A 27,208-nucleotide genomic window follows, 5' to 3' on the forward strand; every position below is an offset into this window, starting at 1 on the left:
AAAAAAAAAAAAGCCTGGGCTACTAACCACTCTTCTACATTGCCTTCTCCAGGGCACTATGTGCCCACATTGTATTAGAACCTGTGAGGAAGGAGGATGAGGTTTAGGTAATATTGATGATGACAGAAAACAGCTGCCAGGTATGGATGGCTCAAGCCTGTAATCCTAGCACTTTGGGAGGGCCGAGGTGGGAGGATTGCCTAAGGCTAGGAATTCAAGAACAGCCTGAAGCAAGACCCCGCCTCTACAAAAAATAGAAAAATTAGCCAGGTGTGGTGGTACGCACCTGTAGTCCCAGCTATTTGGGAGGCTGAGGCAAAAGGAGGCTAAACCTAGGAGTCTGAGGTTGCAGTGAGCTACAATGACACCACTGCACTCCAGCCTGGGCAATAGAGCAAGACCCTGTCTCAAAACAAAACAAAAACCAACAAACAATACAAAAAAAACAGCTGTATACCTGCTCAATATGACAGCATGTTATATATTTCATTTCTCATCCCTACAATAATCTCATGAGGTAAGTATTAACCCAGTTTTTACAGGTGAACAAACAGGAGGCAAAACCAGTTGCCTAAAATTACACACCTAGTATGGTTTCATCACCAGAATTCAAACCCAGGTCTGACTCTAAATTTTGAGCTTTTAAACACTAACCATGCTAACCTCCTTTGATGCACAAGCCTCAACCTGAAAAAGCTTCCAATCTAATCGGGGAGACATAAAATAACATTTGAAATAACTAAGTCCATGTCTGAGTCTTATTAGAGTATTTTAACAGGAATTAGTTGTTTAAGGGGCAAGAAAGAAGAAAGGAGATTGAGGAAGTATACCCTGCCCAGAGCATTAAAGTCCTTACGATTCACCTAGAATCGTACAGTCACTAGTGTAGAAGCTCTGTACTCACCCAGACGTGTTTTAAATTCAATTTTATTTTCAGGATCTTCATCTTTCCTGAAAAGACAAAAAAAAAAAAAAAAAAATAGAGTTTTTTTTTTTTTTTTCACTAAATGTGCTCCTACTTTAGGTCCCACCCTTCTAAACTCTTAAGCTTTCTCTGATATTTACTTACTTGGTTTCCTTCTGGGGCTTTTCCATCAGTTCCTCTTCCTCTTTCTCTTTGCTGGCAATCTCAGCTCGTACCTAACAGGAAAGCAAGTAGGGTTTAGCCAGGGGTGGGGAACCTGCAGCCTCAAGGCCACATGTAGCCCTCCAGATCCCCAAGTGAGGACCCTCAACCAAATCCAAACTTCACAGAACAAATCTCTTTATTAAAAGGATTTGTTCTATGAAATTTGGATTCAGTCAAAAGGCTACACTCAAGGATCCAAAGGCCACATTCATTCACTTTATGTATTTATTGAACATCCACTATACCACACTGTGCCAGAGACTAAGAACACAATATTAAACAAGACAGATACTATCCTTGCTGTAATGGAGCTTATAGCAGGTGAGACAGACAAATTAAACAATTAATTTCAACAATGTGCAATAACTGCTATGATAAGTGAAATAGAAGGGCCATGCAAGGCTGTAGGAAGAGGGAGGTGAAGGGTAGGGGAGCTTAACCATCCCTGGGTGATCAGGAAAGGCTTCTCCAAGGAAATAAAATTTAGGCTAATACTTGAAGGACAAGTAGCAGTCAGTCCTATAGAGTACCCACATTCAACCCTTCTTTTTTTTTTTTTTTGAGACAGAGTCTCACTGTGTTGCCCAGGCTAGAGTGCCGTGGTGTCATCCTAGCTCACAGCAACCTCAAACTCCTGGGCTCAAGCGATCCTTCTGCCTCAGCCTTCCGAGTAGCTGGGACTACAAGCATGCGCCACCATGCCCAGCTAATTTTTTCTATGTATTTTTAATTGTCCAATTAATTTCTTTCTATTTTTAGTAGAGACGGGGTCTCGCTCTTGCTCAGGCTGGTTTCGAACTCCTGAGCTCAAACAATCCACCTGCCTCGGCCTCCCAGAGAGCTAGGATTACAGGCGTGAGCCACCGCGCCCGGCCTCAACCCTTCTTCTAGATGGTATGAACCATCAGGAGTCTTCCTCTTACCCTTGCAAGGCCCATACCAGAGTATTCAGCACTCTAGTATTACTCCCTACATGCCCACCAGGACACACACCTTTTGAAGCAGAGCAAAATCCAAGCCTTTCACCAAATGGGTGTGTTCCATGTCACCACCCAAGAATTTAGACTCCTGGATCAACTGTCTTCTCTTTTCTGCAGCTGATTTGTCCCTGCATAATGAAAGAGGCTGCATTAGAACAGTCCTTTGTGGGTGGCAAGTGCCTTCTGAAATCGCTTAGTATGGGCTCCAGAGCATGGAAAGTAGGAGGAAGAGTTCATATGGTGATTACATGACTCCAGGATGCTGAAGGAACCATGCCCTGGGTCCCCTAGGTACTCACGCCTCAGCAGTGGGGCCCACAGCTCTGTAGTTAGCTGTGGTGCTGATAAGCTCAGTTTCCTCGTAATCTTTGTTCACACCATCTCTGCGTTCCTTCGCACGGTCCCGGTACTTCTCTGCTAGCTCTCTCTCTCTCTCAATTTCTTGTTGTCGTAGCTTGGCATAGTAACTGTGACCAGAGAAAGGTGAATGTGTAAGGCTCAACAGCTGCCATCTGAAGGTTGAAAGAACTGTTCTGCCTGTTTCCCTATTATCTCCATCCTGCTCTCTATGGGGAAAGCTCATGTATATCCTAACAGAACTGCTGGGCACCTCTTGATAGTCCTCAAAATTAGAACTACAGCTCCTTCGAGCTCATAGATATACGGCTCCAATGCCACCTTGGGAAACTCCGTCTGTCACTTCAGAATTCTTGAATGCCACCCAACTCTACTAATTCTCTACAAGAGACTTTTCCACACAGCAATCAGAAAATGTTCTGAATTTTTATCACCTTTCAAATTTCAGCTGACAATAACTCATTCCCTGCTGGTCCACCCCAAGAAGGAAGGAAAAGTGAAGTACTCAGTGTAGAAAGTTAAGTATCATATAAATAATAATGATGATGTAATTATGATGGCAACGAAGATTGAATGGTTACTACACGCCAGGCACCAGTGCTAAGTGCTTACATGCTACTATAGTTGATCCTTGTGACAACCTAATAAGAGTTATTCTCACTACTGCATCTCCATTCTATCCATGAATTAGAGAGACTAAGCAAAATACCCAAGGTTATCCAGCAAGAAACTGGTAAAGATGAGATTAAAATATAAGCAGGCTGACTCCAAAGCCCTATACTGCCACTCTAAGTATCACTCCTCTCCATTAAGGAAGCAGAGAACCTCAATACAACAAAGGAAAACCTCAGTCTCTAGCCTCATAATTAGCTCCTACTCCACTACCCCAAACACTATTGACCTTAAAACCTAACATCCCTCCACTCTTCCTTCACCTTTTCTTTTTCCTCCTCCGTGCAGCTGGGTCTTCATCCTCATTGTATTCCCTTGGCATCCTAGAAAAGACAAAAAATTTATTGATAGCAAAATATGTCCACAGCCCCAGAAACCCCAAAAAGTGACCCTGAGGACTGAAGAAAGACCTAGAACACTGACCAAAGCAATAGTTTCAATCAGGCAGAGATCCATGTCAATGTTTGTAGGTGAGAGGTTCTCAAACTTTAAAAAGCATCATAAACACCTGAGAGACTATTAACACTATATATCCGAAGGTATCTGCCACAGAAAGTCTGAGTCTGTAGGGTTGAAACAGGCTCAGAAATGTGCCCATTTGCACCAGCAGGAACTCTAGTACAAATGGTCCATGGAACTATTCTGAGCAACAGTGAGACTAGGGCATTCTAGTCATCCCTGGAGCTTCAGTCTCTACAGGGAGAAAATCAGAACCTCAGGGTTCAAAAAAGGACTCTAGTCTTCTAGTTTCCAGGACACTCTGGTTCAGTAGAAAGGAGCAGGAAGGAGCAAGAAAAAGACAGAAGAGAGGCTGGATCACCCAAAGACTTACTCATGGTGACGTGACTTAGAGGGTGGTGCAGAGGTAGGTGCAGCCCTTGGGGTCATGAGAAGTTTCCTGAAGTCTTCATTGGTGAGTTTTGATCTTAAAGAAAAGGCAAAGATTTAAAAAATTATGACCCAATAAGAAATGAAAAAGGAATATGTAAAAATCATGGTTAAATTTATTAGAAATCATGAAAATACAAATTAAAACACAGATATACCACATTTGTTTTTGAGACAGAGTCTCACTGTATTGCCTGGGCTAGAGTGCTGTGGCGTCATCCTAGCTCACAGCAACCTCAAACTCCTGGGCTCAAGCAATCCTTCTGCCTCAGCCTCCCGAGTAGCTGGGACTACAGGCATGCACCACCTTGCCCGGCTAATTTTCTCTATATATTTTTAGCTGTCCAATTAATTTCTTTCTATTTTTGGTAGAGACGGGGTCTCGTTCTTGCTCAGACAGGTTTCGAACTCCTGAGCTCAAACAATCCGCCCACCTCGGCCTCCCAGAGAGCTAGGATTACAGGTGTGAGCCACTGCACCCGGCCTCAGATATACCACTTTTAATGCATCAGAGTGTTAACAACTAAAAAGTCTGATAAATCAAATATGAATGAGAATTTGAGAAAGGGACACTTTCATACACTCCTATGGCAATGTAAAGTAGTATAACCAATTTGGGGGGCAATTTGGCAGTATTTATTAAAACTTAAGTCTATATATCCTATGACCCAGAGAGTCCATTTATGTAGATTTAGCCTGCCCGATTACTGGCATATGTATATAAGAAGGCTTGTAAAACAGGTTCAATTATAACCCTGAAAATAATAAGATGTTAGATCCAGGCATTTGGTGAATTGAAAAAAAAAAGAAAAAGAATATAATAAGAAGTTGGAAATAAACTAAATGTTTATTAACTGGAGAATAACTAAACTGTGATAGTGTTTCCCAAATGAGGGACAGACAACACTAAAGGTACAAGAGACCATTTTAACTGGTATACTGACAAGGACTCCCTCCTTGACCAAACTACAGTCAGACTCCTTTCAGCACTCTTCTGACCAGGGCTCTTCCTTGGCCTGCTAACCCCAATTTTAAAAAAGAATCCTGCTAAGCCAGTTTATAAAAAATCCTCCCCATTCTTGACATCCAATCAAGCTCCTTTTCCCCCACCCTTGATATCTAATCAAGTTCCTCGTCCCCGCAAGGAAGACTTTATTGAAGACTATTATAATAGAAATGAAGACTATTGCATTAAAGCAGAGAGACTGAAATCAACTCCAGATACAACAGGGACAAGTGGGAATATACAGAAAAGTACTGAGGGAAACTTGGTTAGGTCAAACGATCTGCACGCCTCGGCCTCCCAGAGTGCTAGGATTACAGGTGTGATCCACCACGCCCAGCCTATCAAAGAGAACTTTATCCTTATTTCCTGTTTTAATTTTCTACGGGAAGAATTCCTATATAATGTGCTATTAAACAACACATATAAAAAACTAGAACCTTCCCTGCCTGGATTTCCCCTTTAATACTCTTACGTAGTTGGCCTGACCCAGTTAAGATTCACAGAGATAAAGGCCCAACTGGCACCATTTTTTTGCCCATCCTTGCTGTCGCGGCATTCAGAATTCTTTCACCATCCCCACCACCACTCTACTCACTGCCCAGCTCATTCCCATGGTCCTATGACAAAATACTCACTGGTGGAAGGAGTGAGGATCATCCACATCGTGACCATCTGGGGCCAAAGGGTTGGAAAACGGCTCGCCTGACAAAAAGAATTGATATTAATTTAATCAGTCTCTTATGTGTTGGGTCCCGTGCAGAAATTGGGGATATGGCAGTGAACAATACAGAAGAAAAGCAAGAACTGCAACAGTGTCAATACGATATAATAACTGCTGAAATGGGAAAACACAAGGAGCTGTGAGAGCACAGAAAAGGGGTCCCTTAAATCTGAGCTGGAGGATCAGCAAAGAGTTCCTGAAGATTACATCTGAAATACTACGTGTAAGGTAAACGGGTGCAACCCAGAACTATGTATAAGGGGACAGGGGTCACGGAAAGGGATCCACACATAAAAGTCGCCGGTCGTCACTTGGGGCAGGAATGAGGCTTGGGGACAGTCTGGAGCTGTCTGGCCTCACTTGGGATCCCAGCGGCTTCGCCAGTTTCCAAGCGTCACGCACACACATACAGGGCTTAAGCTCAGAGGTTAAAATAACGCGCTAAGTGCCCCGAGTCCCTCAGGGAAGAAAAGGCGGATGACCCAAGCCTTACTATCTCGCTCCGGCATTTTGTCCGCGGTCTTTCAACGACACCGAGGATCGAGCTTCCAACAACACTTCACCGACAAGCCTTTTCCCACAGTGCACCTCAGCAATCAACCCACAGTGCTTTGCGTTCTGAGCCTTTCCGCTTCCTGCCTCTCCCCTTGGCCCTACCCTGAGCGAAGAGAAATTGGAAGACCTCGCACCCGCCCTACAATATTTTTATGTCATTGGCTGAACTTTGCCCCGCCCCCTGTGTCATCCAACCTATGGCTGAGGACGGAGGGTCCGCAATTGGTCCGACTGGAAAACGTCGCCGCAAGACTTGGGATTGGGGCCTCAGTGCTAGCAGAGATGGCGGCTGCCGCAGCTAGTCGGGGAATTGGGGCAAGGCTGGGCCTGCGTGAGATTCGCATCCACTTATGCCAGCGCTCACCCGGCAGCCAGGGCGTCAGGTGAGGCTCGGCGTGGTGAGGCGGGCGGGCTTCGGGACGCCGGGGTCACGACCTCGACCTCCCGGGTGTTTGGGGAAGCCCGCGCCCACAGCTCGCGCGGCGCTTTCTCCCCGGCCCCGCAGGGACTTCATAGAGAAACGCTATGTCGAGCTGAAGAAGGCGAACCCTGACCTGCCCATCCTAATCCGCGAATGCTCGGATGTGCAGCCCAAGCTTTGGGCCCGCTACGGTGAGCGCGGGACGCCGGGGATCTGGGACTCAGGTGGGGGAATGAGGGTTCGCAAAGAGCAGGAACTGCCCAAAGTCGTGCAGAAACCTGTGGACAAACTAGAACTCGGACTTCAGCCTTGCTATTGGCCTTGTTGCCAGGAAGAAACTTAGATTCGCACAGTTATGTGATGCTTTGTATCCCAGGCAGCATCATATGCAGGCTGACCAAGTCCTGCATAGGGACCAGGAGCTGATGTTTTTGTAGTTAAAAATGGGCTTCAGATAGAGAAGGGATGCCAGTCAATTCCCGTCAGTGTACGTCCTTCCAAATAGCACGTAGCCAGTGTCAGTCCAAGTAGTGTGTGAGAATCTCAATAATACTGAGAATTAATGCTAGGCCCTGCGCTGAGTGCTTTCCTGCCTAATTCCTATTTAATATTCATTAATCATATGAGGGAGTGGATTCTTTTTTTTCACTGTAGAAATCAGAAAACAGAATAAAAACTTTATGGACTATACCTAAAGTAATGCAGCTAGGATGTAACAGGATTGAGCCTTTACATTTGTTTCCCTTTCCTAGAATGCCCCTACCTCCCAGACTGCCATGGCTTGCTCCTTGTTATTATTCAGGTTATTATTCTTGTCAGAACTTACATGTTGCCGCCTCAAAAAGGCATTCCTTGACCAGTTATGTAACATTGCCTTTTGAGCCTTTATCATATTATCCTCTCCCTATTTATTACAATCTGAAAATTTCTTATCATGTCACCTAACACATTGTAGGTATACAATAAATATTTATACATTTGCTAGAATACCTTAGGGGAAAAAATTAATACATGCTGAATAACGGGATTTTAATTACAGTTTTTAACTGTACTGTACCCTAGGAATATCTGGGGTGGGGAAGTCACGCTTAAGGAAGATTGGTTCTAATAGTGGACATCTGTAGTATGCCACATGCTAATGGAGCAAAAGAGTTCTTCCAAAAGCCAGTAGACTACAAGGGGAGACGGACACAAGTAATTTCTGCTAGGTATTATGCTAGATGGCCTACAGAGCCCAGAGAATAGGCACCCAGCCAAGGGTAGGCCCACGCAATACACTATTCACAGTGGTTAAACATTCTACTAAGTGAGGTATCCCAGGAATGGAAAAACAAGCACCACATGTACTCACCATCAAATTGGTATTAGCTGATCAACATTTAAGTGCACATGTAAGAATAACATGTATTAGGCTGGGCGCGGTGGCTCACGCCTGTAATCCTAGCTCTCTGGGAGGCCGAGGCGGGCAGATTGTTTGAGCTCAGGAGTTTGAAACCAGCCTGAGCAAGAGCGAGACCCCCGTCTCTACTAAAATTAGAAAGAAATTAATTGGACAACTAAAAATATATATAGAAAAAATTAGCCGGGCATGGTGGCGCATGCCTGTAGTCCCAGCTACTCGGGAGGCTAAGGCAGGAGGATTGCTTGAGCCCAGGAGTTTGAGGTTGCTGTAAGCTAAGATGATGGCACGGCACTCTAGCCTGGGCAACACAGTGAGACTCTGTCTCAAAAAAAAAAAAAAAAGAATAACATGTATTAAATGTTGGGCGTGGGGAGGGCAGAGGACGGGACGGGCATATGCACAAACAATGAGTGTGCTGCATACCTCCGGGGGAATGGACACACTTGAAGCTCAGACTTGGGGGGGAGGGAGGGTAAGGGCATCATACGTAACCTAATCATCTGTGCCCCCATAATATGCTGAAATAAAAAAAATAAATGCCGACAGTGCCCCTTAAAGGCTCCCTGAAACACCTTACTTCTCATTGTGGGCACTCACAATCAACCTAAATTCTAGCTGGACCTGGGCTTCCAAGATGTGTTTGAGACCCACTGGATTAATTCTAGGCATTCCAAATACATTAAGATAAAAACAAAAACCTTTTATTATACCGTGGTAGCCTCCACAGTGCAGAATAAATACCAAGCCACCTCCCTTTCTCCTCAGCATTTGGCCAAGAGAAGAATGTCTCACTGAACAACTTCAGTGCTGATCAGGTAACCAGAACTGTGGAGAATGTGCTAAGTGGCAAAGCCTGAAGCCTGCACTGAGGATCAGAAGCAAGAGCTCCAGAGCCTGGGCTCTGCTAGACTCAGTACAATATGGAAAAATGTGTTCTGTTCCTTATAAAGCTTGTACTGTAAAATGCTGTCTCAGGGCGTGCTTGTCCTCATTCTACTCCTGACTCCTTACTGTGCAAACACTGAGGCAAGGCAGTTTAGTATAAAAATAAAACTTTATTCTTTTTAATCAAAAGCTACCCACTGCTAAAGCAAAAAAAGGTGGGGTGTGGGGTTCCAGGGCCCCAGAATAAGGAGGCCACACTAAGTCCATCTGGTCCTTCTGCCTGGACAGTGCTGGGTGAAAGTGGAGGACCTGGGGTCCAACAGTCCTGGCTTAGGTGTGGGAGTAGAGAACATGAGACCTCATTGTGGTCCTAAACCTCCAGAGGGCTCCACCTAAGAGAAAGTAGGCAAAGAAGCCAGAGGTGGGGAGCAAAATAAATTGAGAAGCCAGGTCACCCATGAAGAGCTGTCCAACAGAGAGCATGCACACGATCCTGGAGCTGGGCCTCCTCCTGATGCCTTTCCAGGGCCTTCAGCCCCGATTGCTGCAGGAAGGCCTGAATAGCCTGAGGGCAGGAAAGAAAGGGTTTAAAACCTGGATCCCTGGGTACTAAGACTTGATTCCCACAGTTTCATGAGTTAGCCCACTTTTTGGAAGAGGGTGCACTCCCAACAAGATGGTAAAGGTTCTAACCAGGAGCATATACAGGCTAGCCAGTCCCAGGGAAGCAACTATAATTAGGACTGGAAGGGAAGGGGCCATGGTGAGGCTTCAGAGCAGGGTGCCTGGGGACCAGGGCCAGAAACCTACTACCTCTGGCTGATAGAGGAACAGCAGATGCAGCAGCTCCAAACTCTGGCCTACTACTTCAGTGTCAGAGAAGGCCAGCGTGTTCAGCAAGGAAGGGAGCAGGGGCCCTGGCCATAGCTGCTGGCAGTAAGCAGGACCCTTCTCTGCAACATTGCACAGAACTGTGAGCACCTGCAGGTAGATACATATATAGTCTCCACAAAGGATGAAGGCCAAAGACGATAGCTAAAATATACAGAGTGCTGACCACATGCCGAGGCACGGTGCCAAGCTCTTTTATATGCACGTTCTATAATCCCCACAAATACCCTCTGCAGAATTATTATCCCAATTATATTAAGATGGTTAGTTGACTTGCACAAGGATAGTAACCAGTAATCCAGTTTAGGGACTCACACCTAGACTGGTATGGCCCTGAAGCCATGGCACACCACACTACCTGCCAGTTCTCAACTAAGTACTTTTAGGGGCTCAGGACTGCTCCGTATGTTTACACTCTGACCACCCGGTCTTGGACTCAAGTGAACCCAATACATACCATTACGCTCACCACATTAGATACTGGCAACAGCTGCAAGAGAGGCTCAATCAGATGCAGGGAGAGCAAGGAGGTACAGAAACTAGGACTGTTTGCTGAAAGAGAAGTAGCAGGGTGAAGTACCTTAAACTGGAGCCTGAACTGCTGCTACCCCCCAATCCCAGCCACCTCAGCCTAAGCCATGAGGAAATAACCCCAGAATCTAACCAGTGAGGTTGTTGAGGAGCCAGAGGCCCTCAGGAAGCAGGCTGGGCTGTTTCTGGAGGAAGAACTGCAGAAGGATAAATAAGGCTGCCATAACACGTTCATCTCTGAGCTGCATTTGCCCTCCCACAGTCTCCACTGCTGCCTCTGTTAGCAGGTTGCTTAGACACCGAAGCACAGGGCATGCCAGCTGCAAAGGCAAATTGGGGGGTCGGGTGTAAGGAATAAGAGGTTACCTGCACACCAGAGAAATGGCAGAATATGAAGAAACAATCTCCCAGACTTTGACCTGTGTTCTTCACCTACCAGCTCCAGTCCTGCATCCTCGGTTCTTTGGACAGCCCCAGCCAAGTCCAACAGCAGAAGCCCCAGAGTGGACAGAGCCCCATGTGTGATGAGCAGGGCATTATTGACCTGGCTGGGCAACAGGAAGCAAGTAGTCACTAGCCAGTCAATTCCATCTTTCAATTGAGAAACAGCCTAGGTCTGTGGGTCTTTTGGGCTCCAAAAAGAGGACCATGGAGGGATGAAGGCTCACTATAGCAATTCCAGAAACTGAAGTTCAAAGACTTGAGTGTCATGGAAGGGAGGAGCCCCACGGAAGATCTGTGGCACTTTCACAACTGGCCTGTGTTACCTGCAGGTGATGTAATGAAGGCACCAGGCAAACTCCACAGCGACCCCAGGGTTCAGCTTTGGGCCAGGTTGCAACAACTGCAGCATGTGCTGAGGGAGAGTAGAGCCCAGAATGGAGCTGCTGGCAGAAGCAGGGCTGTGAGTAGGAACCATGAAGATGCCAGTAGCTCTTCCCAAACCCTGGTAACAGGTGGGAAAATGCCCAACCCAAAGCCCTTCCTAGCCAGACACATGGAGTTAAAAAGTGCAACAGCCCTGGAAATCAGATAGCTAGGCATCTAGGGGCTATACTACTGAGTGGGTGACCTCTGATTGTACATCTGAAGACACAATTTTACTTACGGAATGATCTTCTCTGGAGCTTCCTTAGCCTGTAGAAGCTGAGACAAGGCATATCCAAGGGCTTCCAGCACAGCCACATGGGGGGACTAGAAGTAGACAGGTAAGGATCTGACTCTAGAAGCTGGGTCATAAGGTCTCCTGAGACTTCCGGCCCTTGGCACAGAGCAAAGGATGGAGCTACATAACCAAAGTAGGTGGAGCATGTGGAGAGGAGCAAGGGGAGGGTTCCCCAGGGAGGGAGACAGGAGGAACTCACCTGGATACAGGCAGCCAGGGCTGGAACGATGCCCTGTGGCAGGAGCTGCCTTCTCACAGCCTCACTCTCCACGATCAGGTTACCCAGTGTATACAGACACAGCTCCTGAGAGCAGGCAACAAAAGCACTGGGCTTGGCCCATCTTACATGAGGGAGGTGGGGAGGAGGGGAGTGGGGAAGATGGAGTGGCTCTGTCCTTGAGGCTTAGGGGAGAGTGGGGAGGTAACAGATGTATGCATGGATGGCTGTGGCCATGGGGGAAACAGGTTTTCTTCTTCCCCCCTACCTACCAGCTCAAACTAGACCCAAAGGCACAATTTTTTCAGGTAAACAAAGAACAAGGTAGGAGGAAACAGGGCTTACTATGAAGTCTGAGCTGTGACCGGAGAGGTAGGTGAGGAGGTAAGAAGTGGCTGGCAGGCAGGCCTCAGCCACCACAGACTGCTCAGCATGAGAGAGCTCATGCAGGCACCGAGCCGCCTCAAGCTGCAGCAGGGCTTGGTTGCTGGTCAGAAGCCCAACCAGGATCCGCATGCTGCCCTCCAGCCTATATGAATGAGCACCAAAGCCCTGCTTAGCCTGTGGTCCATCCCTCAGACCTCCAGCCACCCACTCACACCACCCACACTGACCGGATGAAGGTTTGCTGTGTCTCAGGGTGCTGCAAGCCTCGACGAAGGCTGACCAAAGCCCTCTCTCTCTCCTTTTCCTCTGTCCCCCTCTGGGCTAGCCTCAGGAACTGCTGGACCTGGAGCCCAGGGCAGAGGGAGAACACACAGTTGCCAGGGAGCAAGTCCTGAGTTTCTCTCTCCCCATTTCACCTGTGAACCCTCCAATATCACACCACCCTCAAAACTTGTCATTCATACTAATATGTCTAATAAGCACCAACCTTACAGTGGAGTAAAGAGAAGAATCAGAACTGAGTTCCAATATCAGCCCAGCCACTTACTCTACATGAGACCTGAACCTAAGTTTCCTCACTTGAAAAACGAGAATAACAGTATCGACCCTGTCTTCTTAAACAGTTATTTCAAAGACAGTATTTAAACCTCTCAGCCTGGCAAAACCTACCCCTCCAGCCATTCTCCCCATGCAATCTACACTCTAACACCTAGCATGAGTTGTTTTTTAAAACTTCCAAGCTTTTGCACATGCTATTCCTTCTGCCTGAGATATCCTCTCCAGCTTCCCACTCTCTTGAGATTTCTGCTTATCACTGCCTCCAGAAAGTTAGCTCTTTTTGGCTTCCTTTGGCAGACTCGGGAGTTTCTTGTGTGCTTCGTATTTCCTTCCATTATGACAGGTGGTAGCACATCTTTCTCCTTCACTGGGCTGTGAGCACTTCAAAGAAAGGGACTCTATCTTTTCATCTTTGTGTACCTCAGTGCCCAGCACAGTGTCCTGGCATAAAGCAAGCACACAATGAATAAATAGTATAACTTAGGCATAAGTGCTTCATAAATATATATGTAAATGTACATATACAATGTATATGTACAATACAAACACAAGGGATACCCAATGCTTGCTGAATTAATAAATCCTTTCATTCACTCATTTAATAAATACTGTGCACTTACTATATGCCAGATATTGTGCAGGCATCTAGGTTTTCAATGATGACAAATAAGACAGTGTCTAGGTTTTCCTGGGTTCAAAGGCTAGCTGGAGAGGAGTTGGAAGAAAGTGAGCTATGATCACTCCGCTGCACTCCAGCGTGGGCAATAGAGCAAGACCCTGTCTAAAAAAAAAAAACTCTAGTTGGAGAGATGATAATAAAAAAGAAAACAATTAGATAATGATTAATATTCTGCAGGAAACAAATAAGCTACCAAGACAGAATACCAATAGAAACATGCAAAGGCCCTGAGACAGGAAAAGAGCCTGATATTGTTCCAGGAACTGAAAAGAGGACAGCAGCTGAGATGAGTAAACTGGTAAGGTTGGAGTTAGGCAAAGGCTAGGCCATGACGGGTTCTGAAGGTCACAGGAAGGATTTTGGTCTCTATGTATTTTTAAGAGATGAATTGAGGGAAGCAAGTTTAGATGCGGGGTGACCTTTTTGGAGGCTGCTGCAGGGAACAGATGGTGGTAGCAGCTGCGATGGTGAGGCATGTAAAGACTCCAAAGCTCTTTAGGAGGTAAAATGGGCTACGACTTGAAGGACTGTTTGGAGATGTGGGACAAAGAGTTGCGGAGGATGAGTCCCCTGTTTCTGGCCTTACCCAGTGGCCTGACTCACTGAATGGATGTTTAAGTGCAGAGTGGACCGCGTTCAGGTTTCGGGTGGACCTCCAATACTCCCGGGAGTTTGGCGCCAGTGAGCGTGGACTGCAGCGCGCGCCCCGCCCTGCCCCTCACCTCGGCTTCCCCAAGGATCACAACCACACCACCCTCTCCGGCTTCCTCCGGGGCGTCGTCTCTCAACAGCCTCTTGCTGACCAGTTGCTGCTCCCTCCGCGCCTTCCGCAGTGCTGGGGGCAGAAGAGCAGGCTGAGCGTGGAAAGGGTGCCCAGGACCCAGAAACCGCTGCTCCGAGCCAGGGTGTTGAGGGAGAAGTGTCTCACCCTATCTCCGACCGCCGTACCCCTATCCTTCCGCGCTCCCTTGCCCGCCCACACCTGCCTCCCGCTCCCGCCGGCGGCGCCGTAGCTCCTCTGCACCGCAGACCACTGGCCTGAGGCGGCCCAGCCGTCGGCTCCACATGCTGGAGCTACAGGAAATTCTCAGGCAGCTCAGGGGCCGCAACAGCCCCACAGGGCTTACAAAATGGCACCGAGAGCGCAGCCGCAGCACAGGGCGGTACAAGGCGGCGCAGACGTGAGGGGGCGGGGCGGAGCGGAGCGCGGCGAAGCGCGGCGAGCGGACGGCACGGGGCGGAGTGAGAGTGGGCGGGGAAAGGGGCGGAGTGAAGGATAGAGGTGGGGCGGGACCAGGTCCGAGCGCGAAGCAAGGGTGGAGCACCTCGGCATGACGTCTGATTTCTCTTCCCAGTTGCAGGAAAGAAAGGAACTAGTTCCCGACCTCGACAGCCCTAGGCCAGCAGTATCACTATCCACTAAGCAGACACAACCTCCCCACCCACAACACACTTTAGATGAATGTTCAAAACAACCTGGACCTCTGAAAAGAACCGCGATGCCATTTCACCCATAACACCGCTCCCACTGATGACCCACCATTTACTTATTTTTTTTGTTTGTTTTCGAGACAGAGTCTCACTGTGTTACCGGGGCTAGAGTGCCGTGGCGTCAGCCTAGCTGACAGCAACCTCAAACTCCTGGGCTCAAGCAATCCTTCTGCCTCAGCCTCCGGAGTAGCTGGGACTACAGGCATGCGCCACCATGCCCGGCTAATTTTTTCTATATATTTTTAGTTGTCCGATTAATTTCTTTCTATTTTTAGTAGGGACGGGGGTCTCGCTCTTGCTCAGACTGGTTTTGAACTCCTGAACTCAAACAATCCGCCCGCCTCGGCCTCCCAGAGTGCCAGGATTACAGGCGTGAGCCACCGCGCCTGGCCCCATTTACTTCTTTATAACCCTTTCACAGCTGTCATTAAATTACAGTGTAATTGTTTAATGTCTCCTCCCACAACCCCTTCACAGTTCCAAGAGATTAGGGTCCTGGTAGCACTTAAAATTTTTTGTGGGAGGCCTCTAATTTTTAGAAAGCTGTTACTTAGGCAAAGGTACAAGTAAGGATGAATCCAGGAAAGAGAGTGTTCTTCAAACCAACATCCTTCCCTTGAATTTAATTCTAGAGTCAATCAGTGAAGTCTGTAATCTCTTCCACAAAACAGCCAGTTAAATATCTACAGACCATCATTCTGTCCTCCATGTCTTCTCTCCAGGCCCAGTATCCATCCAACCCCTGGACAGCTATTTATTGAGCACCTGTTACGTACTATGCTCTGGCTAGGAATAGGACCCCTTCCTCATGCAACAGCCCGGCTTCTTCTTTTTTTTTTTTTTTTTTTTTTTTGATATAGGACCTTGCTCTTTGCCCAGGCTAGAATGCAATGGCATCATCATAGCTCACTGCAACCTCAAACTCCTGGGCTCCAGCGATTCTCCTGCCTCAGCCTTCCAAGTACCTGGGTATATAGGCATGTGCCACCATCCCTGGATAATTTTTCTTTCTTTTCTTTCTTTTTTTTAGAGACAGAATCTGACTATGTTGCCCAGGCTGAACAGGCTGGCTTCTAAATCTTACTCCTGGTGGGGAAGATGAAACAAGTTTCTAGGCAAAATCTATGTTCTTCCCAGAGTGTGTGCTCAGACAGTTACAGCTACCCAAATTGCCTTTCTGCATCTACCTGCCTGGCAACACTGTTAACACTGTAAGAACCAGCCCCATGTCCTGTCTTCTACAGGGTTGTCTGTTCCTTTCTCCAGAGCCCCCACGAGCCCTTGGTTTCTCCTCTGCACTATGGCAGGAGTCCTCTGCTCTATGGGCTGTAGTTCTGGGTTCATATTTGCTTCCCCCACATACTGGAGCAGTTGAGGGACTATGTCTTGGTCATGTCTGCATCCCAGGGCTTTCCACCAACCCTAGAACTTGATAGACAAATGATAGGTATTTGATGAATCAAGGTGGAGTTAGGGATCTTTGCCCCTCTTCGCTTGGACCTCCCTACCCAGAGTGTCTCCCTTCAGTGATGAGGAGCTAGACCTCAGTGGCCTGAGTTCACTGAATGCAGAGACTCTCAGAGAGAGGAATAGCATCAAGGCTACCCTCAATGGATGTCGCTCTGTGCCAAGGACTTTACTCACAGACAGGTACTACTATTATCTCCATTTTACAAAGGGGAGCCCAGAAATCCAAGGCCCGGAAACTGCCCAAGTCTCACAACCTCAGTGGTAGAGCTTGGATGCCATGCCTGGCTGTCTGACTTTGGGTTAATGTATTTAACACTGAGCTATATTCACATCTTAGTCCTCAGGGATGTCACAATGACCTGGCATGGCACTGGGGCATGGCACAGGGTATCAGGGTATGTCCAACAGGACATGCAGAGGGCAGTGACGAGCCTCCTTGTTTGGGTTGGTAGCAGATGTGCAGCTACTTCTCCATTAAAGGGGAAGTGGGAATTTAAAAGATTTTCATGTAGTTCTTTCCCCAGATGTCTAGGGGTGTGGACCTTTGAGGGCTGTTGTAAATGCATAGTCCCTATCCTTACACTCTCGGACACTTGCTTTTTTTTTTTTCCTGGGCAAAATAGGTGAGTTACTAATTAATCCTCATTCAACAGAGGCCCATCCCTTCCTTCCTAGGACACAGGAATTGTTCTGAGGGGAGGGCAGGGGAGAGCAAGGTATAAGTGGGATAGTTGGTTCAAAATACCTTGCTTCCAGCCAGGTGCGGTGGCATACACATGTAATCCCAGGCTGAGGTGGGAGGAGCCCTTGAGCCCAGAGGTTCAAGACCAGCCTGGGCAACCTCTTCTCAAGAAAAAAGAGAAAAGAAAAACAAGAAATACCTTGCATCCCAATTTCAGGACAGAAAATGGATACTATAGGCGATCCAGTGACTTGACCAATATGTCTCTGTTAAACACCTCTACTTTTAAGAAAGTTATTACTTAAACTAAGAATAAGTAAGCAAAAAAAAAAAAAACGGGGGGGTGGGGAAGGGAAGTTTTTCTTCAGACCAACTTCCTTCTAAGTTGGTCTAACCTAATTCTTCTACCCTTGGAGCTAACAGATGAAGGTCACACTCTCTTCCACATCCGGTTAAATATCTGAGGATATTCAAGGGCTTGGATTTGGGTGGCAGGAGGTTAACAGTAACCAAGACAAGGAAGAAGTAGAAGAAACTAATCAGGCTGAGCTGGGGGAATGTTGGGGGTGGGGGTGAAGAGTACAGAACTGGCCTAAAGCACCGAGGATAATCCTTTCCCCATCACTACCAGACAAGCCTCCAGCACCTGAGTCATCAGGGCACTCACTCACTGCCGCCTGGGGCACTTGAGTCATCTGGACACTGCCTGGGACAGAGCGCCCTAGATGCCCCGCAGAATCCTTCCTGTTGCCACCCCTCTACCTGCAACATCCTTCATTGCAATATTTCCCAGAAAGGAAGTGAGGGGGGGCGGTTGGGAGGACACGAGGGAGGATGTAACCAGCGTTTGCAGAGAAGGAAACAGAATGACATTCCAGGATTGCATAAACTCTCAGAGGCCGCTGAAGAGTTCACCCGCGTGAAGCCTGGAAGTCGGCGGGCGCCGCTGTCTAGGAAAGAAGCCAAAGTCCTTCCCACAGCCTGTCGGGGCCTCTAAGGGCCCTGAGGGACTCGACGAGTATGGTGAGTGCACGGTCTTGGGGTCGAAGGACACCTCGGGGAAACCCAGGGACCGCGTGGGGCATCCCTGACCCCTGCTCTCTCCCCAGGAGCGCCCGCCCTGCCTGTTGCTGCTGCTACTGCCGCTGCTGCGTGTTTCTGCGGCCACGCCAGAGCCCTGTGAGGTGGACGATGAAGATGTCCGCTGCGCCTGCAACTTCTCGGGTTCTCAGCCCGACTGGTCTGAAGCCTTCCAGTGTATAGCTTCTGTCGAGGTGGAGATCCGCGGCGGCGGCCACAGCCTGGAGCCGTTTCTGAAGCGCGCCGAGGGCTACGCCGACCCGCGGCAGTTCGCGGACACCGTCAGGGCTCTGCGCGTGCGGCGGCTCTCGGTGGGGGCCGCTCGGGTTCCTGCCCGGCTGCTGATGGGCGTCCTGCGTGTGCTGGGCTACTCCCGCCTCAAGGAACTGACGCTGGAGGACCTAGAGGTAACCGGCACCACGCCGCCGCCGCCGTCCCTGGAAGCCACGGGGCCTGCGCTCTCCACCTTGCGCCTCCGCAACGTGTCTTGGGCGACAGGGGGGTCCTGGCTAGCCGAGCTGCAGCAGTGGCTCAAGCCAGGGCTCAAGGTACTGAACATTGCCGACGCGCACTCGCTAGCCTTTGCCTGCGAACAGGTCCGCACCTTCCCGGCCCTCACCACCCTAGACCTGTCTGACAATCCTGGACTGGGCGAACGCGGACTGACCGCGGCTCTCTGTCCGCACAAGTTCCCGGCCCTCCAAAATCTAGCGCTGCGCAACACAGGGATGCAGACGCCCAGAGCCGTGTGCGCTGCGCTGGCGGCGGCGGGTGTGCGGCCCCACCGCCTGGACCTCAGCCATAACTCGCTGAGCGCAACCGCAAATCCCGGCGCTGCCGAGTGCGTCTGGCCTAGCGCGCTAAACTCCCTCAACCTGTCGTTCGCTGGGCTAGAGCAGGTGCCTAAAGGACTGCCGGCCAAGCTCAGCGTGCTCGATCTCAGCTACAACAGGCTGAATAGGGCGCCGCGGCCGGAGGAGCTGCCCAAGGTGGATAACCTGACATTGGACGGGAATCCCTTCCTGGTCCCTGAAGCCTCTAAGCCCCAAGAGCACTCGAGTTCGAGCGTGGTCCCAGCCCGTGCGCCTTCGCCCCTATCAGTGGGGATGTCAGGAACCCTGGTGCTGCTCCTAGGGGTCCGGGCCTTTGTCTAAGACCCAAGGGAGAAGAATGAATGGCTCAGATTGCCCTGGCTTCAGGGGAGCTCCATCAGGACGTTCAGGACTTCTTGGTCAATCAACCCTTTGCCCCACCTTTATTAAAATCTTAAACAATGGGTCCACGTCATTTATTTAACAGATCTTTACTGGGTGTCTGCTGTGTCCTGGGCACAGTGCTGGATGGGGAATCCATCATGCTTAGACTTTCTTCATCCTAACTGTCTAGAAACCCCACCTGAAAAGAACTGTAGGGGCATAAAGGACAGGGAAAGGTCGCCTGGCTAGGGTTGTGTGGGAGAAATAATGAGTGTCTGTGCAGTCAGAGCTTTCTGACCAAATTACTGGCACCTAGGTTAAAGGATGTTTGAATGGTAAACAGAACTTGGAAGATACGGAATGTTTCCTCTCCCATGCACTTTCCAAGAGCCAGCTTCTGCCTTTCAAAAATAATATGACTCAAAGACATTTGATTTCTCTCTCTCTCATCTCTGTCTCTATCTCTCTCTCCCTCCCCTCACCCCCCACCAGGGAAAAGGGGCCAGTGGTGCTTCCTGTCCTACATAAGCTCTGTGTTTCATAATTTCAGAATTCTCTTGTGTTGTAAAAGCCCTCCGTAACCACAGGTACAGTGGCTTTCCCTGTGTCGCTCTCCTGTACAATGAAGGATTTGGGCTTGGGGAACTGATGCAAGACATAGTCTGTCTCTGAACCAGAGATCTTGTGTTCTGTTAGTACATATGTGGATAACCTGTTCCGGCTGACTCTGATTTGCAAATAGGATAGCATCTCAGACCCTTCACAACTTTAGAATCGACAGGATGTGCCCTCTAAATCATATTAACTCAGAGACCTAGGACATCAGCCATCGAGAGGTGCTGTTTCTTCTGAGTCACTTCTTCATTTAACAAAGAGGCAGCCACATCCATCAGGGAGCTAGATACCTGCCTCATCGGGGACATTAGAGAAGGGCCTTCAACTGGCCCACTGGGAGATTTCTAGTAGCAGAGAATTAATCACATCACAGCAGTTTCTTACATTTGAAAAGCTCTGATCACACATCAAATAGTTACAGAACCCCTATTTCACCTCACGCCCTGGGTGAAAGCCTGGTCTACAAAGATGAATCAGAAATATTGATGCCATTAGGGAATTCTCAATCCAGTAAGGGAGACAGATACATAAAAGATAGTTGTGATTCAGTAAAAGGAAGGAATCAACTCTATAAAGGGAGGTGGTCCTAGGAAGGCTTTGAAGAAGATGAAACCTTTAATCTGGATCTTGAGGCATGAATATCATTTCCTCAGGAAGGATGTCCCAGGCAAAAATGGACAGCACATTTAAAGGTGTAGAAACCTGAAAGTAGATGACCAAACCTGGGAATTATAACTGGCTTAGTAGAGCTGCAGGTCATGGTAATGGACACTGGACACATTCATTCATTCAAGTGTCTGTTGTGTGTCAGGCACTATGCTAGTCCTGGGAATAGAGCTGGAATAAAGCAGAAGTTTCTGTTCATATGGAGTTCAGATTTTACTTAGGTGGTAGGTGCTATTGACTGAATGTTTGTGTCCCCTCAAAATTCATATGTTGAAGCCCCGCCCCGCAGTATGGCAGTATTTGGAAATGGGGCCTCTAAGGAAGTAATTAAGGTTGAGTGAGGTCATAAGGGTAGGTCCCTGATCCAACAGAATTAGTGTCCTTATAAGAAGAGACACCAGAGAGCTCACATGTGCTCTCTCCCAATCCCAGGACCACAGAAAGGCCATGTGAGGACGCAGTGAGAAGGCAGCTATTTACAAGTCAGCAAGAGCCCTCACCAGAAGCTAATCACACTGGCACATTAACCGGGGACTTCTAGCCTCCAGAATTGCAAGAACATAAATTTCTGTTGTTTAAGTCACCCAGGCATGAGCCACCGCGCCCAGCCTAGAGCAGTGTTCTTGAGTAGCTAAAAGGGACTGGTACCTAGATCACAAGTGAAGGGGTTGGCCTTAGAGTAAGAACAAAAACAGTCAACTCATAGTCCCATGCTGGAAGGCAGCAGTATCTGGGTGAAGATGCTGGTGGGTAGATGCAGCAGCAGGAGTATGAAATTGAAGCTCTAACCACAGATCGTAAAATGGCAGCCATCCTCTCATTGTTTAGAATTCATCTCAAACATCACCCTGTCTGAAGAAGCCCCTCCTGCCATCATTTCTACCACAATATCCTGTGTTATTTTCTTCATAGCATTTACCTCTATCAGAAATTGTCTTCTTTATTTATATCTGTATTTATTATTGGGTTGAAAGTTCAATGAGACCAGAGAGTGTCACTCTTGTTCAGTTCTGAATCTCCAGCCCCTACAGCAGTATCTAGCACATGGCAGGTACTTCATAAATCTTTATTGATTTCATTGATTCAATGAGAGGGGTGGACTGAGGACTGGACTACGAGGAAAGTGAGAAAACAATGAATAGCATTTTACTTCACTAAGGTCAAATAAAAAGATTTGCTCAACTGAGTTTGAAGACCATAAACTATGTTTCACGGTTCCAGTCTCAAGGCCTGTGATTTTTTTTTTTCTGACAGTACCCAGAAGCCTGGGAACAGGATTCATTCATCCAAGGTCAGGTGTGGGGGTGCAGAGCAACCACAGCAAGGCCCAAAGATTGAGCAAGTTGAGCTAAACAAACAAGGCTAACTAATGTGCCATAAACAGAGGAAGTGTGGCAAGGAAGGAAAGATGTACTGAGAAAAGCAAGGGCTCCACTTCTACATGGCACTTTGTGGTCAGATATTTGGTGTGGTGTGACGGATTTTATGCTGAAAGGGTGGAATATTACAGTCATAGGACTTCCTTTTCTGATCCCAAATCGGGTTTCCTGTAACTTCCTCTTTTGTTCCTGTTCTGTCATCTGGAACCAAACAGATTTTAGTTCTTTTCTATACTAAGTCAATAGTTTTTGCTCTCAAAAAAAAAAAAAAAGCTTTTTCTCTCTCTTATCCCATCTTCTCTTTTCCAACACAAACCCCATGGCCACTTCTTGTAATGCTCAGAGCTCCTCCTACACCAGATCATGGGAGATTCTTTATAAGCCACTGAAAATCACATACAGTGGAAGAAATAGAACACTGACTTGAATTTTCAAGGCTGTTTAAAAATTGCTAGTTCTTTTTTGTTTTTTTTTTTTTTGTTTTTTTTTTTTGAGACAAAATCTCACTCTTTTGCCTGGGCTAGAGTGAGTGCCATGGCGTCAGCCTAGCTCCCAGCAACCTCAAACTCCTGGGCTCAAGCAATCCTTCTGCCTCAGCCTCTCGAGTAGCTGCCATCATGCCCGGCTAATTTTTTTCTATATATTTTTAGTTGTCCGATTAATTTCTTTCTATTTTTAGTAGAGACGGGGTCTCGCTCTTGCTCAGGCTGGTCTCGAACTCCCGAGCTCAAACAATCTGCCCGCCTCAGCCTCCCAGAGTGCTAGGATTACAGGCGTGAGCCACTGCGCCCAGCCTGCTAGTTCTTTTTTTTAGGTACGATATTATGTATGACAGACATGGTGTTGTGGTTATGTTTAAGAAAGAATAGTTGACAAAGACATAACAAGGAAAGAAAGCTACAAATAAATATCTCTTATGAATATGGACACAATAATCCTCAACAAAATACTAGCAAACAAATCTAGCAACATATAAAAAGAATTATATACCATGATCAATTGAGATTTATCCTAGGAGTGCAAGGTTGGTTTAACATCTGAAAATCAGGCTGGGTGTGGTAGCTCATGCCTTTAATTCCAGCCCAGGGCAGGAGAATCACTTGAGGCCAGGAGTTTGAGACCAGCCTGGGCAACACAGCCAGACCCTGTCTCTATAAAAAATAAAAAAATTAGCTGGGCATGGTGGCACATGCTTGTAGTCCCAGCTACTCTAGAGGCTGAGATGGGAGGATGGCTTGAGCCCAGGAGTTGGAAGCTGCAGTGAGCCATGCATGCCACTGCACTCCAGCCTGGGCAACATAGTGAGACCCTGTGTCTACAAAAAAAAGAAAATTTAAAACAAATCTGAAAATCAATGTAATACATCAGATGAATAGAATAAGAAATAAAAGTACGTGATCATCTAAATAGATGTAGAAGAAGAATTTGACAAAATTAAACAACATTCATGAAAAATCACTCAACGAAAGGAAAAGAAGGGAACTTCCTTGTATGATAAAAAACATCTGCAAAAAAATTAATTGGAATCATACTTAATAGTGAAAGACTGTATGTTGTTGCCCTATGATCAACAAGAAAACAAGGATGTATGTTCTCACCACCTCTATTCAACATTATACTAGAGGTTCTGACCATAAAAACCAGGCAAGAAAAGGAAATATATGACATCCAGATTGAAAAGTAGGAAGTAAAATTATCTAAATTCACAGATTATATGGTCATGTATATTAAAAATCCTAAGGATTCACTAAAATACATTAGAACCAGTTAACAAGTTCAGCTAGGTTGCAAGATACAAGACCAATATAGAAAAATCCATCGTATGTCAATACACTTAGAATGAACATTCTGAAAATTAAATTAAGAAAACAATTCCATTTACAATAGCAGCAAAAAGAATAAATACTTGGGAATATATATAACAAAAGAAGAGCAACTTACACTCCTAAACTACAAAATGTTGTTGAAAGGAATTAAAGATCTAAGTAAATGGAATAACATCCCATGCCCATGTATCTTAATATTGTAAGATGGCAATTCTCTCCTAATGCATCTATAGATTCAATGAAATTCCTTTTTTCTCCCCTGGTGCATATGAGCTATTTACTGCTTGCTTCTGCACCTGTTGCCCCTTGCCCTGGCCCCTTGCCCTGGCCCCTTGCCCTGGGATGGGGGCTTAGATCCAGGAGGGTGTGTGGTCCTGCCCAGGGGTGGTTCCCAAACAGATGGACAGACTGGACCTTCCCTCCCTCCCAATGCCAGGGAGGCTGCTGAACAGAACCACAAATTTTCCATAAGGGTCTATTATGCCTAGAGGAGAGAGGGAGCTCAGTCCTTGGCAGCTGCTTTCCTCATGGCCACAATGAGTTTGCTCAGCTCCTCTCACTTCCTGTTGGTGAGGATGTGTGTGCCCCCACTCTTTTCTTGATAAACTTGAGGGCCCGTTTGTCCTTGGAGACCTTGAGCAACTCCATGGCATGCCTCGCGTATGGGGCAAAGCCACACACCTCTCAGATCATGCCCCACCTGAACTTGGTATTCTTGTTGAGGTGCCCACAGCGGTGGCTGTGCCTTGGCTTCCTCCTGTGCTTGATCACCTGTGGCCCTTGTTGAGGCCCAGGGCCATGGGGTAGCGCACAGCCGTGGCTGCTACTCTTCAGTCTCAATGAAATACTTATAAAAACCTAAGCTGGTTTCTTTGTATAAAACGACAAACTTATTCTAAAGTTTATATGGAATTTCAATGGATACAAAATAGACAAAATAATCTTGTGAAAGAAGAACAATGTTGGAGGACTCACACTTCCTGATTTCAAAACACATTGTGAAGCAACAGTAATTAAGACAGGATGCCACTAGCATAAGGATAAACTTAGAGATCAATGGAATAGAAACAAGAGTCTAGATATAAACCCATGTGTCTATGGACAACTGATTTTGACAAGGGTGTCAAGAGCAATCAGTGAGGAAACCCTGGTCTTGGTTTTTTGTTTTTTTTTTAAGAAGTGGAGTTTCGCTCTGTCCAAGATCATAGCTCACTGCAGCCTCAAATTTCCAGGCTCAAGCGATCCTACCAACTCAGCTGCCTGAATAGCTGGGACTATAAGCATGAGCCACCGTGCCCAGCTAGTCTTTTCAACTAATGGCAGGGGACACCTGGATATCCACATGCAGATGCATGAAGTTGGACCCTTACCTCAGATTATATACAAAAATTAACTCAAAATGGAATAATGGCCTAAATGTAAGAGCCAATACTATAAAGCTCTTAGAAGAAAACATAGGAACTAATCTTCATGACCTCTCATTTAGCAATGGATTATTAGATATGACACCAAAAGCCTGAGCAATAGAAGAAAAATTAATAAACTAGACTTCGTCAAAATTAAAAACTTTTTGTGCATCAAAAGACATTATCAGGCCGGGCGCGGTGGCTCACGCCTGTAATCCTAGCACTCCGGGAGGCCGAGGAGGGTGGATCGCTCAAGGTCAGGAGTTCGAGACCAGCCTGAGCAAGGGCGAGACCCCGTCTCTACTAAAAAATAGAAAGAAATGATCTGGACAACTAAAAATATACATATATATAAAAAATTAGCTGGGCATGGTGGCTCATGCCTGTAGTCCCAGTTACTCAGGAGGCTGAGGCAGAAGGATTACTTGAGCCCAAGAGTTTGAGGTTGCTGTGAGCTAGGCTGACGCCACGGCACTCTAGCCCAGGCAACAGAGTGAGACTGTGTCTAAAAAAAAAAAAAAAAAAGACATTATCAGACAAAGTAAAAATGCTACCTACAAAACGGGAGAAAATATTTGCAAATGATATACCTGGTTATGGTTTAGTATCCAGAATATATAGACAGTTCTTAAAATTCAGCAACAAAGAGACGAACAACCCAAATAAAAAATGGGGAAAGGATTGAATAGCCATTTCTCCAAAGAAGATATACAAATGCCTACCAAGTACATGAAAAGATGCTCAACGTTGTTATTCATTAGTAAAATGCCAAAAACCAAAATAATCAAATTAGAAACCGGGAAAAGAACTTGAATAGACATTGCTACAAAGAAGCTATATGACTAAAAAGCATGTGAAAGGTGTTTAAAATCATTGATCATTAAGAAAATGCAAATAAAAAATGTGATACCACTTCGCTTTCACTCGTATGACTCTAATCAACAAATAAACAAACGAAAAATGAATATTGGCAGGAATGTAGAGAAATATGAACCCTCATACATTACTGGTGGAAATGTAATATGGTGCAGTCTTTATGGAGAACAGTTTGGTAGTTCATCAAAAAGTTAAACAGGGCCAGGCACAGTGGCTCATGCCTGTAATCCTAGCATTCTGGGAGGCCAAGGCAGGAGGATCGTTTGAGCTCAGGAGTTCGAGACCAGCCTCAGCAAGAGCAAGACCCCATCTCTACAAAAAATAGAAAAATTAGCTGGGCATGGTGATGCACGCTTGTCCCAGCTACTCAGGAGGCTGAGGCAGGAGGATCACTTGAGCTCAGGAGCTTGAGGTTGCAGTGAGCTATGATGACGCCACTGTACTCTAGCCCAGGTGACAGAGCAAGGCCCTGACTCAAAAAAAAAAAAATTTAGACACATAATTAATTACCATATAATCCAATAATTCTACTCCTAGTTATATACTCAAGAGTATTGAAAAGGGGTACTCAAACAAAATTTTGTACCAAAATGTTCATATCGGCACTATTCACAATAGTCAAAGCATGGAAACAATTAGAGTGTCCATAAACAGATGAATGGATAAACAAAATGTGGTATATACGTACAGGGGAATATTATTTAGCCATGGAAGGTAATGGTGTACTGATACATGCTACAACATAGATGAACCTGAAAACATTATGTGAGTGCAATAAGCCAGAAACAAAAGCAAAAATATTGTATTATTCCACTTATATTAAATATCTAGAATAGGTAAATTCATTGAGACAGTAAGTAAAGATTACCAGGGTCTAGGGGAAGAGGATATAGGGAGTTATTGTTTAATGGGTACAGAGTTTCTGTTTAGGAAGATGAGAACATTGTAAATAGTAGTGATGGTTACGCAACATTGTGAATGTGATTAATACCACTGTATTGTACACTTAAAATGGCAAATTTTATGTAATGTAGTTTATTTGGTTTTTCCTTTTTCTTTCTTTTTTTTTTTTTTTTT

The 27,208-nt window shown here is 46.5% G+C and overlaps 4 protein-coding genes and 1 pseudogene across 5 annotated transcripts in view; 2 read left to right on the forward strand and 3 right to left on the reverse strand.

The window, feature by feature from the left end:
- IK (IK cytokine, down-regulator of HLA II) overlaps window positions 1-6,390 on the reverse strand; it is a 12,514-nt gene extending 6,124 nt beyond the window's left edge. The window contains exons 1-8 of the mRNA XM_012661367.1: window positions 6,247-6,390; window positions 5,668-5,734; window positions 3,971-4,063; window positions 3,402-3,461; window positions 2,409-2,576; window positions 2,123-2,237; window positions 1,070-1,140; window positions 905-951 (exon numbers count right to left, since the gene is read on the reverse strand). Of these exons, the coding sequence (XP_012516821.1) occupies window positions 905-951; window positions 1,070-1,140; window positions 2,123-2,237; window positions 2,409-2,576; window positions 3,402-3,461; window positions 3,971-4,063; window positions 5,668-5,734; window positions 6,247-6,262 (637 nt within the window). The 5' untranslated portion in view covers window positions 6,263-6,390. The remainder of the gene's footprint in view (window positions 1-904; window positions 952-1,069; window positions 1,141-2,122; window positions 2,238-2,408; window positions 2,577-3,401; window positions 3,462-3,970; window positions 4,064-5,667; window positions 5,735-6,246) is intronic.
- A 44-nt stretch (window positions 6,391-6,434) lies between these two features.
- NDUFA2 (NADH dehydrogenase (ubiquinone) 1 alpha subcomplex, 2, 8kDa) lies at window positions 6,435-9,205 on the forward strand. The gene is made up of 3 exons (XM_012661371.1): window positions 6,435-6,691; window positions 6,814-6,920; window positions 8,897-9,205. Exons 1-3 carry the CDS (start codon window positions 6,591-6,593, stop codon window positions 8,986-8,988), a joined length of 300 nt encoding a protein of 99 aa, XP_012516825.1. The 5' UTR covers window positions 6,435-6,590; the 3' UTR covers window positions 8,989-9,205.
- On the reverse strand, window positions 9,165-14,602 carry TMCO6 (transmembrane and coiled-coil domains 6). Of its 2 annotated transcripts, XM_012661370.1 has the most exons (12): window positions 14,427-14,602; window positions 14,167-14,279; window positions 12,435-12,550; window positions 12,166-12,349; window positions 11,803-11,907; window positions 11,547-11,632; window positions 11,206-11,322; window positions 10,875-10,986; window positions 10,572-10,758; window positions 10,365-10,459; window positions 9,830-9,997; window positions 9,165-9,581 (listed from the first exon to the last, which is right to left on the reverse strand). In XM_012661370.1, exons 1-12 carry the CDS (start codon window positions 14,509-14,511, stop codon window positions 9,468-9,470), a joined length of 1,482 nt encoding a protein of 493 aa, XP_012516824.1. In that variant the 5' UTR covers window positions 14,512-14,602; the 3' UTR covers window positions 9,165-9,467. The 2 variants fall into 2 exon arrangements, with proteins under 2 accessions (XP_012516824.1, XP_012516823.1); XM_012661369.1 differs by having other exon boundaries at window positions 9,199-9,581; window positions 10,875-10,982; window positions 11,206-11,294; window positions 11,547-11,907.
- Window positions 14,603-17,939: 3,337 nt separating this feature from the next.
- Window positions 17,940-19,445, forward strand: CD14 (CD14 molecule). Its single transcript, XM_012661372.1, has 2 exons — window positions 17,940-18,110; window positions 18,197-19,445. Exons 1-2 carry the CDS (start codon window positions 18,108-18,110, stop codon window positions 19,319-19,321), a joined length of 1,128 nt encoding a protein of 375 aa, XP_012516826.1. The 5' UTR covers window positions 17,940-18,107; the 3' UTR covers window positions 19,322-19,445.
- A 4,906-nt stretch (window positions 19,446-24,351) lies between these two features.
- The window catches only part of LOC105824023, a 5,070-nt pseudogene continuing 2,213 nt past the window's right edge, over window positions 24,352-27,208 (reverse strand).

Source organism: Propithecus coquereli, unplaced genomic scaffold (genome assembly GCF_000956105.1).
Source record: "Propithecus coquereli isolate 6110/MARCELLA unplaced genomic scaffold, Pcoq_1.0 Scaffold709, whole genome shotgun sequence".
Lineage (NCBI taxonomy): Eukaryota > Metazoa > Chordata > Mammalia > Primates > Indriidae > Propithecus > Propithecus coquereli.